General features: G+C 54.0%; 1 protein-coding gene across 1 annotated transcript in view; it reads left to right on the top strand.

Moving 5' to 3' along the window:
• Window positions 1-14,903, top strand: part of MUC12 (mucin 12, cell surface associated) — a 47,205-nt gene extending 32,302 nt beyond the window's left edge. The window contains exons 2-12 of the mRNA XM_059038721.2: window positions 6,823-6,924; window positions 7,377-7,504; window positions 7,804-7,868; window positions 10,341-10,492; window positions 10,869-10,943; window positions 11,035-11,197; window positions 11,887-12,048; window positions 12,397-12,399; window positions 12,702-12,778; window positions 14,606-14,694; window positions 14,855-14,903. Of these exons, the coding sequence (XP_058894704.1) occupies window positions 6,823-6,924; window positions 7,377-7,504; window positions 7,804-7,868; window positions 10,341-10,492; window positions 10,869-10,943; window positions 11,035-11,197; window positions 11,887-12,048; window positions 12,397-12,399; window positions 12,702-12,778; window positions 14,606-14,694; window positions 14,855-14,896 (1,058 nt within the window). The 3' untranslated portion in view covers window positions 14,897-14,903. The remainder of the gene's footprint in view (window positions 1-6,822; window positions 6,925-7,376; window positions 7,505-7,803; window positions 7,869-10,340; window positions 10,493-10,868; window positions 10,944-11,034; window positions 11,198-11,886; window positions 12,049-12,396; window positions 12,400-12,701; window positions 12,779-14,605; window positions 14,695-14,854) is intronic.
• Window positions 14,904-15,634: the final 731 nt, after the last annotated feature.

Here is a 15,634-nt window from a genome sequence, read left to right as displayed (position 1 = left end):
TTCTGGTTGGGCTGAATCCACAGTCTCTTCTGAGGAATCCCACACCACAGGCCCTGGCAGTTCCCCCACAAATTCTGATTGGTCAGAATCCACAATCTCGTCAGAGGGTCCCCACACCACAGGCGCTACGAGTTTAACCACGACTTCTGGTTGGTATGAATCCACTTTGTCTTCTGAGGATTCCCACACCACAGGCCCTGGGAGTTCCCCCACAAATTCTGGTTGGTCTGAATCCACAGTCTCTTCAGAGGGTCCCCACACCACAGGCCCTGGGAGTTCCATCTCCACTTCTGGTTGGTCACAATCCACAGTCTCTTCAGAGGAATCCCACACCACAGGCCCTGGGAGTTCCCTCACAAAATCTGGTTGGTCTGAAACCACAGTCTCTTCTGAGGGTCCCCACACCACAGGCCCTGGGAGTTCCATCTCCACTTCTGGTTGGTCTCAATCCACAGTATCATCAGCAGAATCCCACACCACAGGCCCTGGGAGTTCCATCTCCACTTCTGGTTGGGCTGAATCCACAGTTACTTCAGAGGAATCCCACACCACAGGGCCTGGGAGTTCCCCCACAAATTCCGATTGGTCAGAATCCACAGTCTCTTCTGAGGGTCCCCGCACCACAGGCGCTACGAGTTTCACCACGACTTCTGGTTGGTCTGAATCCACTTTGTCTTCTGAAGATTCCCACACCACAGGCCCTGGGAGTTCCATCTCCACTTCTGGTTGGGCTGAATCCACAGTCTCTTCTGAGGGTCCCCACACCACAGGCTCTATGAGTTTAACCACGACTTCTAGTTGGTCTGAATCCACTGTCTCTTCTGACGCTTCCCACACCACAGGCACTGGGAGTTCCATCTCCACTTCTGGTTGGTCTCAATCCACAGTCTTTTCAGAGGAATCCCACACCACAGGCCCTGGGAATTTCACCACCACATCTGGTTGGTCTGAATCCACAGTCTCTTCTGAGGGTTCCCACACCACAGGTGCTACGAGTTTAACCACGACTTCTGGTTGGACTGAATCCACTGTCTCTTCTGAAGATTCCCACACCACAGGGCCTGGGAGTTCCATCTCCACTTCTGGTTGGTCTCAATCCACATTTACTTCAGAGGAATCCCACACCACAGGCCCTGGGAGTTCAATCTTTACTTCTGGTTCGTCTCCATCCACAGTCTCTTCAGAGGAATCCCACACCACAGGGCCTGGGAGTTCCATCTCCACTTCTGGTTGGGCTGAATCCACAGTCTCTTCTGAGGGTCCCCACACCACAGGCCCTGGGAGTTCCATCTCCACTTCTGGTTGGGCTGAATCCACAGTCTCTTCTGAGGGTCCCCACACCACAGGTTCTATGAGTTTAACCACGACTTCTAGTTGGTCTGAATCCACTGTCTCTTCTGACGCTTCCCACACCACAGGCACTGGGAGTTCCATCTCCACTTCTGGTTGGTCTCAATCCACAGTCTCTTCAGAGGAATCCCACACCACAGGCCCTGGGAATTTCACCACCACATCTGGTTGGTCTGAATCCACAGTCTCTTCTGAGGGTTCCCACACCACAGGTGCTACGAGTTTAACCACGACTTCTGGTTGGTCTGAATCCACTGTCTCTTCTGAAGATTCCCACACCACAGGCCCTGGGAGTTCCACCACCACTTCTGGTTTGTCTGAATCCACAGTCTCTTCTGAAGATTCCCACACCACAGGCCCTGGGAGTTCCACCACCACTTCTGGTTTGTCTGAATCCACAGTCTCTTCTGAAGATTCCCACACCACAGGCCCTGGGGGTTCCAACACCACTTCTGGTTGGGCTGAATCCACAGTTACTTCAGAGGAATCTCACACCATAGGCCCTGGGAGTTCCCCAACAAATTCTGATTGGTCAGAATCCATAGTCTCTTCTGAGGGTCCCCACACCACAGGTGCTACGAGTTTAACCACGACTTCTGGTTGGGCTGAATCCACAGTCTCTTCTGAGGGTTCCCACACCACAGGCCGTGGGAGTTCCATCTCTACTTCTGATTGGTCTCAATCCACAGCCTCTTCAGAGGAATCCCACACCACAGGCCCTGGGAGTTCCCCCACAAATTCTGGGTGGTCTGAATCCACAGTCTCTTCAGAGGGTCCCCACACCACAGGCCCTGGGAGTTCCACCACCACTTCTGGTTGGTCTGAATCCACTTTGTCTTCTGAGGATTCCCACACCACAGGCCCTGGGAGTTCCATCTCCACTTCTGGTTGGTCTCAATCCACAGTCTCTTCAGAGCAATCCCACACCACAGGCCCTGGAATTTCCCTCACAAATTCTGGTTGGTCTGAATCCACAGTCTCTTCTGAGGGTTCCCACACCACAGGCCCTGGGAGTTCCATTTCCTCTTCTGGTTGGTCTGAATCCACAGTTATGTCAGAGGAATCCCACACCACAGGGCCTGGTAGTTCCCCCACAAATTCTGGTTGGTCAGAATCCACAATCTCGTCAGAGGGTCCCCACACCACAGGCGCTACGAGTTTAACCACGACTTCTGGTTGGTCTGAATCCACTTTGTCTTCTGAGGATTCCCACACCACAGCCCCTGGGAGTTCCATCTCTACTTCTGGTTGGTCTGAATCCACAGTCTTCTCAGAGGAATCCCACACCACAGGCCCTGGGAGTTCCATCTCCACTTCTGGTTGGTCTCAATCCACAGTATCATCAGCGGAATCCCACACCACAGGCCCTGGGAGTTCCATCTCCTCTTCTGGTTGGTCTGAATCCACAGTTACTTCAGAGGAATCCCACACCACAGGGCCTGGGAGTTCCCCCACAAATTCCGATTGGTCAGAATCCACAGTCTCTTCTGAGGGTCCCCACACCACAGGCGCTACGAGTTTAACCACGACTTCTGGTTGGTCTGAATCCACTGTCTCTTTTGAAGATTCCCACACCACGGGCACTGGACGTTCCACCACCACTTCTGGTTGGTCTGAATCCACAGTTACTTCAGAGGAATCCCACACCACAGGGCCTGGGAGTTCCCTCACAAATTCTGGTTGGTCTGAATCCACAGTCTCTTCTGAGGGTTCCCACACCACAGGCCCTGGGAGTTCCATCTCCCCTTCTGGTTGGTCTGAATCCACAGTTACTTCAGAGGAATCCCACACCACAGGGCCTGGGAGTTCCCCCACAAATTCCGATTGGTCAGAATCCACAGTCTCTTCTGAGGGTCCCCACACCACAGGCGCTACGAGTTTAACCACGACTTCTGGTTGGTCTGAATCCACTGTCTCTTCAGCAGAATCCCACACCACAGGCCCTGGGAGTTCCATCTCCTCTTCTGGTTGGTCTGAATCCACAGTTACTTCAGAGGAATCCCACAGCACAGGCGCTGGGAGTTCCCCCACAAATTCTGGTTGGGCTGAATCCACAGTCTCCTCTGAGGGTCCCCACACCACAGGCCCTGGGAGATCCATCTCCACTTCTGGTTGGTCTCAATCCACAGTCTCTTCAGGGGAATCCCACACCACAGGCCCTGGGAATTCCCCCACAAATTCTGGTTGGTCTGAATCCACTGTCCCTTCTGACGGTTCCCACACCACAGGCCCTGGGAGTTCCACCACCACTTCTGGTTGGGCTGAATCCACAGTCTTCTCAGAGGAATCCCACACCACAGGCCCTGGGAGTTCCACCACCACTTCTGGTTGGGTTGAATCCACAGTCTCTTCTGAGGGTCCCCACACCACAGGTGCTACGAGTTTAACCACGACTTCTGGTGGGTCTGAATCCACAGTCTCTTCTGAGGGTTCCCACACCACAGGCCCTGGGAGTTCCATCTCCACGTCTGGTTGGGCTGAATCCACAGTCTCTTCTGAGGAATCTCACACCACAGGGCCTGGTAGTTCCCCCACAAATTCTGATTGGTCAGAATCCACAGTCTCTTCTGAGGGTCCCCACACCACAGACTCTACGAGTTTAACCACGACTTCTGGTTGGTCTGAATCCACTTTGTCTTCTGAGGATTCCCACACCACAGGCCCTGGGAGTTCCATCTCTACTTCTGCTTGGTCTCTATCCACAGCCTCTTCAGAGGAATCCCACACCACAGGGCCTGGGAGTTCCATCTCTACTTCTGGTTGGGCTGAATCCACAGTCTCTTCTGAGGGTTCTCACACCACAGGCCCTGTGAGTTCCCCCACAAATTCTGGTTGGTCTGAATCCACAGTCTCTTCAGAGGGTCCCCACACCACAGGACCTGGGAGTTCCATCTCCACTTCTGGTTGGTCACAATCCACATTCTCTTCAGAGGAATCCCACACCACAGGCCCTGGGAGTTCCCTCACAAATTCTGGTTGGTCTGAATCCACAGTCTCTTCTGAGGGTTCCCACACCACAGGCCCTGGGAATTCCATCTCCACTTCTGGTTGGTCTCAATCCACAGTCTCATCAGCGGAATCCCACACCACAGGCCCTGGGAGTTCCCTCACAAATTCTGGTTGGTCTGAATCCACAGTCTCTTCTGAGGGTTCCCACACCACAGGCCCTGGGAATTCCATCTCCCCTTCTGGTTGGTCTGAATCCACAGTTACTTCAGAGGAATCCCACACCACAGGGCCGGGGAGTTCCCCCACAAATTCCGATTGGTCAGAATCCACAGTCTCTTCTGAGGGTCCCCACACCACAGGCGCTACGAGTTTAACCACGACTTCTGGTTGGTCTGAATCCACTGTCTCTTCTGAAGATTCCCACACTACAGGCCCTGGGAGTTCCATCTCCACTTCTAGTTGGTCTCAATCCACACTCTCTTTAGAGGAATCCCACACCACAGGCCCTGGGAGTTCCACCACCACTTCTGGTTGGGCTGAATCCACTGTCTCTTCTGAGGAATCCCACACCACAGGCGCTGGGAGTTCCCTCACAAAATCTGGTTGGTCAGAATCCACAGTCTCTTCTGAGGGTCCCCACACCACAGGCCCTGGTAGTTCCATCTCCACTTCTGGTTGGTCTCAATCCACACTCTCTTTAGAGGAATCCCACACCACAGGCCCTGGGAATTCCCCCACAAATTCTGGTTGGTCTGAATCCACTGTCCCTTCTAACGGTTCCCACACCACAGGCCCTGGGACTTCCACCACCACTTCTGGTTGGGTTGAATCCACAGTACTTTCTGAGGGTTCCCACACCACAGGCCCTGAGAGTTCCATCTCCACTTCTGGTTGGGCTGAATCCACAGTCTCTTCTGAGGGTCCCCACACCACAGGCCCTGGGAGTTCCACCACCATTTTTGATGGGACTGAAATCTCACTGTCTTCTGAGATTTCCCACACCACAGACACTGGGATTTCCACCACCACTTCTAAGTGGTCTGAATCCACAGTCTCTTCTGAGGGCTTCCACACCACAGTTGCTGGGATTTCTACAGCCCCATCAAGCAATGGAGAGACATTCACTGGCTCAGCTATATCAAGACAGACTGCCACTCTTGTCACCCAGAAAACCACAGATCACAACACCATCTCTGATTCTACTCAGCTCATGGACTCACCTACAACAACAGTTTCTAAAGGTGATGGAAGTCTTGTGTCTACCTCACGTCCAGTTCAATCCATTATGACATCCAGTGGTGATGAACAAACAACGACATTTTATATTGTGGAAGCCACTGTGTCCACGACTCTCTCAGCGCCATCAACACACACACTCTCCTTTTACTCCTCATCTTCTTCTATACCTTTAAGTTCTGAGCATCTTTCTACCACCACCTCCAGCACTGGACAGAGCACAGCAGCAATTACTGAAATGCCCTCGGTCCTCACAACCATTTCTGAATCCTCTAAGTCAACCATTTCATCTGGAACTTCCTATCCTGGGCATTATGGTAGCGTTGCTTCCTCTTCAAGCTCCAGCCAGCTGTTTACCACCCCCTCTGTCTCTGCACAGACAACCAGAGGCCTCACCGAGGAAACCACATTTTCTATCTCTACTCCTGATTCATCAAAACCTACAGGTACCTTGAACAGCACTGTTACTGAAGGGAATGAAATTTCTGATTCCACATCAAGGCCTAGAGAATCCTTAATCACTTCTGGTGGTGACGGACACATGACCACATCTTCTCTTCCGGGATCCACTTTCTACACAACCTCCACAGAGGGGTCCACACCATCATTCTCTACCCCTTCTTTGCATAGTACATACAATGCAAGTCCTTCCGCATCAAGCCCCAGTGAGATCTCCACCCACATTGTGGTCTCAGAACGTATCACCATGACTGCCAAAGAGGAGTCAACTTCTGGCTTTTCTCCTCCTCTGTCCTCCACTTCACCTCGCTCCACTCGTGCTCCAGTCTCTGGTTTCAGTACCACTTCAACTCTGCGTTCCCCACTCACTAGTACACACACAGCTGTGAAGACAACCCACACTCCAGCTACGACAACAAGTAAGTCTCCTTGTTTGTCACTCTATGGGTTCCTCCTGCTCATCTTCCCTTATCAGCCAATCAGTTTTGTACCCCTTGTGGTCTTGTTCCACACTTTCAGTGCCTTTTTGTTACCAATGAATATCATCCATGCAGATGCTGTTGCTCCCTTTTGATTTGTAGGGCCTTTGTTTTCTTTGTGTGTCCTCTTTTATCTCTTGCTTCCTTCCTCTCTGTTGTGCTTCCTCCTTTCCCCACTGTCTCCTGGGGGTTGAGGTGGTGACAAATGGATCTCAGTTGCTGCATGATCATCTGGTCTCATCCCCATCTTTCAATGCAGTGTCTGAATGATGGGTCTTGGAACAGGAGTCGATGTTTTTGTGTTTTGGGCTTCCATGGTAACCTCTGTGAACGCTCTACCCCTTCGCAGGGCAGTGCTACAATGGGGCCACTTGGAATGGAGAAGAATGTGCCTGTCCCCCAGGCTACCCTGATAACAACTGTCACTTCCCCTTGGAATTCATTCCCATAGGTAAACAACTTTTCTGAGACTTGTAGATCATCCCCACATCCCTGAACCACCTGAGATAGGAGGGCAGCCCTGGAAGGATCCTTTGCTACCTCTGCTTAATTGTGCAGGTAGAGCAGAAAATGTGACTTTCACCCAGGCCAAAACGCAGGTAGAATATGGACCTTCTGCCTCCCCCTTCTGGGCCCTTTTCACTAGCTAACCTGCCTCTCTCATCAGGATGATCATCTGGAGGCCTCCACTTAGGTCTCACTGGGTTGTGATCCCAGCCACTAGCTCCTCCTGGTATACAGAGGCAAGGAGCAGAAGTTTCAGCTACTCCTACCTGCCTTTTGAGTTTCCATCCTCCCTCCTACACTCTACTTCCACAAAGCCAACAGATGAAGAATTAACTAATCTTGGAAGGCATTACTGGGAGGTTGCTGTCTCATGCATAATGTGTCCTCTTCCCACAGAAACCCCGGAAAAAATCAATGCCACTGTAGAAGTGAGGGTAAAAGTAACGAACAGAAATTTCACAGAAGACCTGAAAAACGTATCCTCCCCTACATACCTGAGTTTTGTTCAACTATTCAAGAGTCAGGTAAGAGCAGAGGAAGCCTAGATTCACCAATGTGAGAGGAGATGCCAGGTTTCATCTTGACTTACTGTTCAGGGTTTCTCAGCTCTTGGGTCCCTTCAGCCTGAGTCCTGAGAAGGGGGGTCCTCTGAGAGCCTCCTTCCCTGAGCCATACGCCTCCAACACATCCTGGAAGAGGGAACATCCCTCTCTCTTCCCTTCCTTCTTTCCTATAGGCTAATACAGGAGCTCCTTGGGGAAAGAGAACAGGGGCTGCTGCACAGTCCAGGCTTCTATGATCTCAGCTGTCTTGTTTCTTTCAGATGGATAAAGCTTACAGCAGCAAAGACTTTCCAGAATACAGAGGTGTGATCATTAGGGAACTACTGTGAGTATGGGGGTGGAGAGATTTATAGACTATGGGAAGCTCCTTCTCTCTTGCCTGCTCTCCTGTCTCCTCCTATCATGAATGATTAGAGTATCAGTACCTGGTTGGGTCAAAAAGGCCCCCAGCTCGAAAGCAACACCCGAGGGCTCTGAGACCATGCATTCATTCATTCAGCACTCATCCATGTAACAAACTAGTATTGAAAGCCGACCCTCTGCTAGGTGCTGGGAGCACAGTGGTTCTGGTCTTCATGGAGCTTAGAGTGGCAGGACACAGGTAGCAGAATGGCTGTGCAGTCTGTCTAGAATTATGGTAAGGGACACACAAGGTGCAGTGGGAGAGGTCCTGAATACAAGCTCAGTGAGATGGAGGGAAATCCTCCTGGAGGAAGTGACAGCTATGCTGAGGCTTGAAGGATGAGGAGAAATGAGCCAAGTAGAAGGAAGGGAGGAGAAGAGTGTTACAAGAGGAAATCAATGACGATGAGCCTAGAGGTGAGAGAAAGGAGGGTAGATTCCAGGAACATAAAGCACACTTGGCTGCTTGAGGACAAAAGGGTCATGGTGGGAGAGGAGGTTAGAAAGGTAACCTGTGCCAAGCTATTTAGATGTGAAGCATCAGCAATTGTGGCCCATTGGGATAGTATCCGATTTGCATTGCAGACAACACAATTTGGCTGCAGGGCTGAGAATGGGTGGACAGAGGCAGGAGATGATAGTAGCCTGGACCTGAGAGGTGATAATGAAGAAGAAATGTATCCAGTGTGAAAGGTCTTTAGGGGGCAGGACCAGCAGATCATGGGAGTTTGATGGGTGTTTGGAGAAATGGAGGAATGACACCAGATTTCTGGACTTCTGGGAGTGCGGGATGCCCTTTGCTGAATTGAGGAACGTAGGAGGAGCAGAATGGGAGATGAAGATGATGAGTTTGGCATGGGGGCTCAGCCACCTGGAGTGGCTGAGTGATGGAGCAGCTGATGGTCAAACATGTGATAGGAAGGGTCTACAGTGAAGGCCCTGGTGTTGGCATCCCTAAGTAGACATCGCTGGAAGCCCTGGCAGTACACCAGATGGCTGGGGCCGTCGTCACAGCACGGAAGTGAAGATGTACCAGGGAGGGAGCACGGGAAGCCCCAACATTTAAAGGATAGGCAGGAGAGGCAGAACTCTGAGAGGAGAGTGCAAAGAAGCAGACAGAGAGGTGGGAAGGGAGCCTGGGGGTGTCGGGTCCCAACATGTCAAGGGCCCTTTGGGTTTCATAGCCTAGTGTCCTCCACCCCCACCCAGCATCAGAGCCATTGTCTCCGTCTCCCTTCTGGCTCCGGATTTTGTTGTTTCAAGTCCTCCTGGGTCCTGCTCCTGACTTCTCTGTCACAATGGCTGTGACTAGTGATGGACCTTGTGTCAAGTTCTCTCTGCTGAGAGCGTTGCTGACTGTCTAACAAGAAGCTTCTGGGTTGAAATCCAACATTTCTAGAGCAGTTTCATGTTTCTTCATTTCTGAAGGCTTACTTTTTTGGTTTTGAAAATATAATCCAATAGCTTCTACTTAAATTTTTTTAATTAAAAATTTTTTCATTGTAGTAAAATACCCATAACATAAAATCTGCCATTAACGACTGAATTCGCCGCCTTAAGTGTACGCTTCAGCAGCATTAAGTACACCCACATTGTTGTGCAACTACCACCGTCCTTCTCCAGAACTTTTTCATCTTCCCAAACTGAAGCTCTGTCGCCATTCAACAATAACTCCCAATTCCTCCTCATCCCACCCCTGGCGACCACCCTGTTACCTTCTGTCTCTACAAATCTGATTACCCCAGGGACCTCATATTACTACTCATAAATACTAATACAGTAGTTGTCTTTTAGTGACTGGCTTATTTCACTCAGCATAACGTTCTCAAGGTTCATGCATGTTGTAGCATGTCTCAACATTTCCTTCCTTTTGGAGGCTGGATAATATTCCATTGTATGTACAGACTACATTTTGTCTATTCATTCATCTGTTGATGGGCACTTACATTTCTTCCACCGTTTAGTTTTTATGAATAACACTGCGATGAACATGGGTGTACAAATATTTCTTCCTGCCTCTGCTTTCAATTCTTTGGGCTAGATGCCCAGAGGTGGAATGGCTGGACCATACGGTCATTCTGTTTTTAAGTCTTTGAGGAAGCATCATACTGTTTTCCACAGTGGCCGCACCATTTTACATTCCCACCAACGATGCACAAGGGTTCGATTTCTCCGCATCTTTGCCCCACAGCTGCCATTTTGAGGAATGAATTCTGCCCACTGGCATATATTGTTATCACAGGTTTACTCTGTAGCCTCCCTCCAGGTTGTTAACTCTATTCTGTCCTGCCTCTGGGACATATGGCTAATTGTTTCTCATCACCTCTCTTGCTTCCTGGGCCCTGCTTGCTGGGAGGGCGGGCAACACAGGGTAGGTGATGATTCCTAATTCCAGCAACGGCAGCGTCGTGGTGGAACATGAAGTCGTCATGGAGGCAGACTTCACTTTAGAGTTTGAGGAGCTGTTTGCAAACCTCACTGAGCTCATAAAGGTCAAGATTATGAATGAGACCAGAGAGCTATCCAGTAATTCTACAGCGTGCCAAAGTAAGTCCACCTAAAACCCCTTGATGTTGGGGGGGAAAGGATGGGAGGGGTTGCTTAGGGAGGTCTCAGCCCCATCGCCACACCTCACATCTCTCCTCTCTTCCGGAGCTCCAGAGACCTCCCTCTAGGAATCCAGAAGTCAAGCCCGGATACCTTCCGCAGACTCTGTGCTGCTGCCAGCAGACCCTCCCAGTCCCGGGCTGAGGTGGTCGCCAGCCTTAATGTCCCCATGTGAGCAAGCTCACAGGCCCAGCTGCATCTGGGGACGGGCCAAGATCCTATAGTCTTGTCCCCAGCAAGGAGGAAGGGAAGGCTGGCTGCCCCCAGCGGGCAGAAGTGCCATATCTATTTTGTTCTTTCCCACCACCCTGGGCAGACACCTCAGTCCTGTGCTACAATGAGAAGGACACCTTAGTGAATGACGCCGTGAAGCTCGGCTTTGACCCGCAAGGTAAGCAGCTCCACAGAGTGTGGATGGTAAACCTGGGGGCTAGAGGGCGTGTTCACCAGGCTGACGCTTCCTGCCCGCCCCACACCCCCAGAGCAATGCACTCAGAAGGCTGAGAAGGATTTAGCCCAGTTCTACTATGTGGCTGATCTGTATGGGAAGCCGGCCTGTGTGAGCAACTGCACCCCGGGGACGAAGTGGCAAATGAACTGCCACCACGGCAGGTGCCAGCTTCAGAAAAGTGGCCCCCATTGCCTGTGAGTTCTTGTTCCCTCTAAGCCCAGCACCTACCCTCTCTGGTGGCAGGGTCCCACTCACCCCGACAGTCACCCAAGGGGGCAGGGTGGGAGTGGGCAGAGCTCGCAAGGCACCTCCTCCCCCCTCTTCTGCATCCCTCTTTCTTCTACCCAGGTCTCCCATCTTCCACCCCACCAGAGGGAGAGGGAGGTGCAGATTATAGACACAGGCATCGTAGGACTGAGCAAACTCCTTCCTGAGAAAGTTCCAGTTATCAATTTCCAAATTTGTATCTGTGGATCTCTATCTCCATCTGTCATTCGTTTCCCTGACATCATTGCAGCCACCGTGCCATTATCACCTCCCGCCGTAGCTGGGACACTACATTTGGGAGATCATAAATTATAGTGCAAAATATAAAACACGGTAACAGGCTGTCAAAGTGCCAACTACTTAGTGTTTCGATGGGTGAACATCACGTGTTTGGGACGAGGTACCGGCACTCTCGGATTCTGAATTCCTGCTCTGCAGATCTGTGGTCCCTGCACCCCCTCCCCGCCCCTTAGCCTTGGGAGTCAGGGAGGGCACCCAGCAACTGGCCTCGGAGAGAGAGCTGGTTTCCTGTGCTCTGACATTGATTTTTTTCTTTTGGGAGACTGGGCGGGTGAGGGATGCTGGTGGGCTGGCCTGAGCTTGTGTGTGTCCCCAGGTGCCTGAACTCGGACACGCACTGGTACTGGGGAGAAAGCTGTGAATTTAACACCAGGAAAAGCATGGTGTATGGGATCGTTGGGACCGTGGTGGTGCTACTGGTGGTCTCGGTGGTGGTCCTGGCCGTCTTACTCAGCCAATCCCAGAGAAAACTGCACAGGTGAGCTTCTGAGGCTGGGGCTGGGCCTGGGGAGAGGGGACCACAGTCAGAATATCCTGAGGCTCTGCTCCTTCCAGCTGAGGCCCAACAGGGGTGGGTGGGGCCCTGCCCCTTCCAGTCCGTCCCAGCTCTGGGTCCAGCAAAGGGCAGCCTGCTGATCTGATAGGACATATCTGTTTGACAGAGACATGGAAACAAAAGCACATGTACTGAAATTGGATCATGTAATGCAATTACCTGGTGCTTGTTATCACCTTGGCTTCCCTAGAGCAACACTGTTACACTAGGACACTGGGAAAGACCAGTGTCACGTTCCCCCCGTTGTAAAATGCATAAGATCCACCCGAGAAGGTTGAGTAATGCCCAGCACAGCACCCGGCCGGCAATCGAAGGGAACTGCCCCGACTCTAGTCCAATGCCCCCATCTCACAGATAAGGACACTGAGGCCCACTGAGGAGTTGGGGGGGCCAGGCCATGGTGACATCCCCAGGAATGTTTTTGGTTTTCTGCCGCTGTCGCTGGGGGGCAGCCTCCTCCCTGACTCAGGGCTTGGCCAGGACAGCCCCTTCCAGAAGCCCGAGGTTCAGAGGCCTCTGAGCTCCCCCTCCCCTGCCTCTCTGCCATGGGCTGCTCACGGCATTTCTGTTGGCAGGCAAGAGCACGACCTGTTTCGAGACTGGCAAGAAGAAGATGTCCTTGGCAATTTCCAGAACACAGGCGTCTGGGAAGGTAGAGCTCATCAGGGGCCCGGATGGGGCGGGCTGGAAGGTGTAGAAGTGCCAAAGTCGGACTCGGTGGGGTTGTGGGTGACACGCACGCACATCCCGCCAGGTCGCCCCACGTCTGCTGCAGTAGCCAGGCTCCTCTGCAGCCTCCTGACCCCGAGCCTCCACGGGCAGCCCCTGCTGACCCTCCGGCCTTTTCTCGCTCCTCCCTGTCAGGTTCCGTGCACCCCAGTCTGTGGCCCACGCCTTTGCATAGCCTGGGCTGCTTCAGGTGGCCTGAGTCTCTGCGCACCCGCAGCCCACTGTGTTCCCCAAACCCGGTTCATAAGCTGCCCCTCCATGGAGCTCCGCGTGGGTTCAGCCTGCTCTGACCCCCAGAGCTGCTCCGGGCCCTGCACCCCGCTGCGGTGGACAGCGCCTCCCAGTACTTCCTGACAGACACGATGGAGGGATTCCAGGGATGGCTGAGAGCCTGATCCTGCCCCTGGAGACCGGCCCCAGCACACCAGACGTGCACAGTTAATAGGATGATAGGGCCGTGGCCAGCGCTTGATGGGGCATAGATATACCTGCCCCAGCCCAGAGTGGGGCGGGGGTCCCACGAGACTGCGGAGGGACGTCCCCTGAGCTGAGAGCCAGGGCAGTGGTGGGGAGCAAGCCACGTGTTTCCTGCTCCCATGAACATACAGCCCAGTGGGCAGCGAGGCCTTGTCCCAGGATGGGAAGGGAAAGGGCTTTCCAGGCAGGGGGCCCTACTTAAGAAAGGACATGGAGGTGGGAAAGAGCATGCCCTGTGGGGAGTCTGATCTCCCAAGGGCGGGTCAGTGGGCCGGGAGGATGACAGAGCCAGGTCAAGGCTGGTCAGTGGGCCGTGATGGTGGGACCCACGGGAGGGGCTTTAAGGGAGGGGGACCAGACTTCGTTTTGAGCAGCTCACTCGGGAGGATTTAAGGGGGACAGCACGAAAGTGGGGAGACCAGGGAGGGAGAAGCACAGTAACACAGGTGAGGGACGGTGAGGCCGAGTGGGGGTGGTAGGGACCCGGAGGCGTGGACAGCAGATGACATAGCTCCGATGCCAGTAAGCCAGGCAGGGCGTGTTGTTTGCAGACTCCGGGCGGGGATGACGGGGCGCAGTGGGGAGAGGCGGCAGGTAGGTCGTGCTGGGCGGCGGTGGGAGGACAGGGTACAGGGAGGGGGAGGCACCCCAGATCTGGCCAGTCCGAAGCCTGGGGACAGGCCTGAGGCCTGTGGGCAGCGCTGGGAGTCAACTCAGCCCAGCCCACGCTGGGGAGACCGTGGGCGAGGAGGGCAGATGGCAGGGCCGCGGGGAGGATCTTGAAGGAAGCAGCAAAGGAATGTTCTGGAAGATGCCAGGAGGACCCGGAGCCTGGGCCCCGGAGGCCGAGGAGGGGGTTTGTTTGCAAGATGGGCACAGTGGGTGCTGGACACGTGCCAACTCAAACAAGAGATTCCAGGCGCGGCCGCTTTCTCTCTGCTGTGGCTACCGTTGCCATGAGGAGGTGGTCACGGTGACCCCAAGCTCTCCCGTCCTCCTCCCCCCCCCAGACCAAGTGACCCCCTGGGCCTGGGGCCCCTGCTCACCGGCCACGACTTCTGACCCCAGAGCATGTCGGAGGGCTGCTGCCCGGGTCCCCTCCCGAGTCTCAGACAAGCTGCGCCGTTGAGAGGACCGACGGGCAGCGGCAAAGGCGTTTAGGGCGCTCTGGGCCTGACTCTTCAAACCTGTTCCTTTTACTGGAAAAAGTCCCTCCTTTGGGCCTCTTCGGCTTCCCCCAGGCTCACTCTCACCCCAGCACCTCTCCTTACAGGTCAGAGTCTGCAGGGGGACATGTTTGGCCTTGAAAATATCTACAGCCACTTCCAGCCTTCCCTGGAGAACGTGGACCCCACCACAGAGGTGACTCAGGAGCCACCCCCTCCAGCTAGGGGCTGCTCCCCTGCCCCCCAGCCCCTGGGCTTGGGGAGGAGGCCGGGGCACCCTGGGCCCAGAGGCAGGTCGCCCCCCGGGGACGCAGCCACCACCGCTGGCCCCTCAGCTGCCTCTCTCCCACCCCCAGATCCACATTCAGAGGCCCACGGTGGTGACGACTGCTCAGTGACGGGGACAGGGGCTCTCGCCCCTCACCAGATCTGGACGACGAGAGAGCGGCCGACAGAGCCCTCTACAGGCCCCGGGGCCGCCAAGAGGAATCCGACGTCAGGGCCCAAGGACGGGCCTCTCAGGGCTGCCGGGTTTGCCCCATCCTCCCTGTCGTGACTGCCCTCTGCTCCCTTGTCCTCCATCCAGGAGCCCCAAGGCATCTTGTTTGCTCTACGGTGACACCCACTCTGGAATTTCCTACCATAAAAGAGCAAGTCTTAAAGTACAGAGTGTGGCCTGAGCGGTCTCCTCCCCTCCCCTGCAGGGGCCTGGCTGCAGGCCTGCATGTCTGGGAGGGTCCTTCTCGGGAGAGCATTCCTTCCAAGGTTGGAGGTCAAATCTCGGCCTCTTCCTGTGCCCCACTTGTGGAGCAGGGAGCCCCTTGTCTGCTCCAAGCAGGGACAGGGGCGGGCCCACCTCTGCCTGAGGTCTCTGCAGCAAACAAGCTTAGGATCACATCCCGGGAGCGGACCTAGGGCCCAGGGAGGGAGGAGCGGGAGCCCCCAGAAAGACCGAAGAGTGAGTGCTTTGCCCTGCTGACCTTGAGAGGGGCCTAGGTCACTCCAGATGACCAGAGGGGCTGTGCTTACCTGTGAACCCACAGACCCAAGAACTCTCAGCCATCCTGGGGCTGGGCACTGGCCCAGCTGCGTCCATGACCTGCACCCTGTGACCTGGTGGGGTACCCATAGCGGCA

Source organism: Kogia breviceps, chromosome 14 (assembly GCF_026419965.1).
Source record: "Kogia breviceps isolate mKogBre1 chromosome 14, mKogBre1 haplotype 1, whole genome shotgun sequence".
Lineage (NCBI taxonomy): Eukaryota > Metazoa > Chordata > Mammalia > Artiodactyla > Physeteridae > Kogia > Kogia breviceps.
Note: the sequence above shows the minus strand (reverse complement) of the source record. Positions and strands in the feature narration are given on the sequence as shown.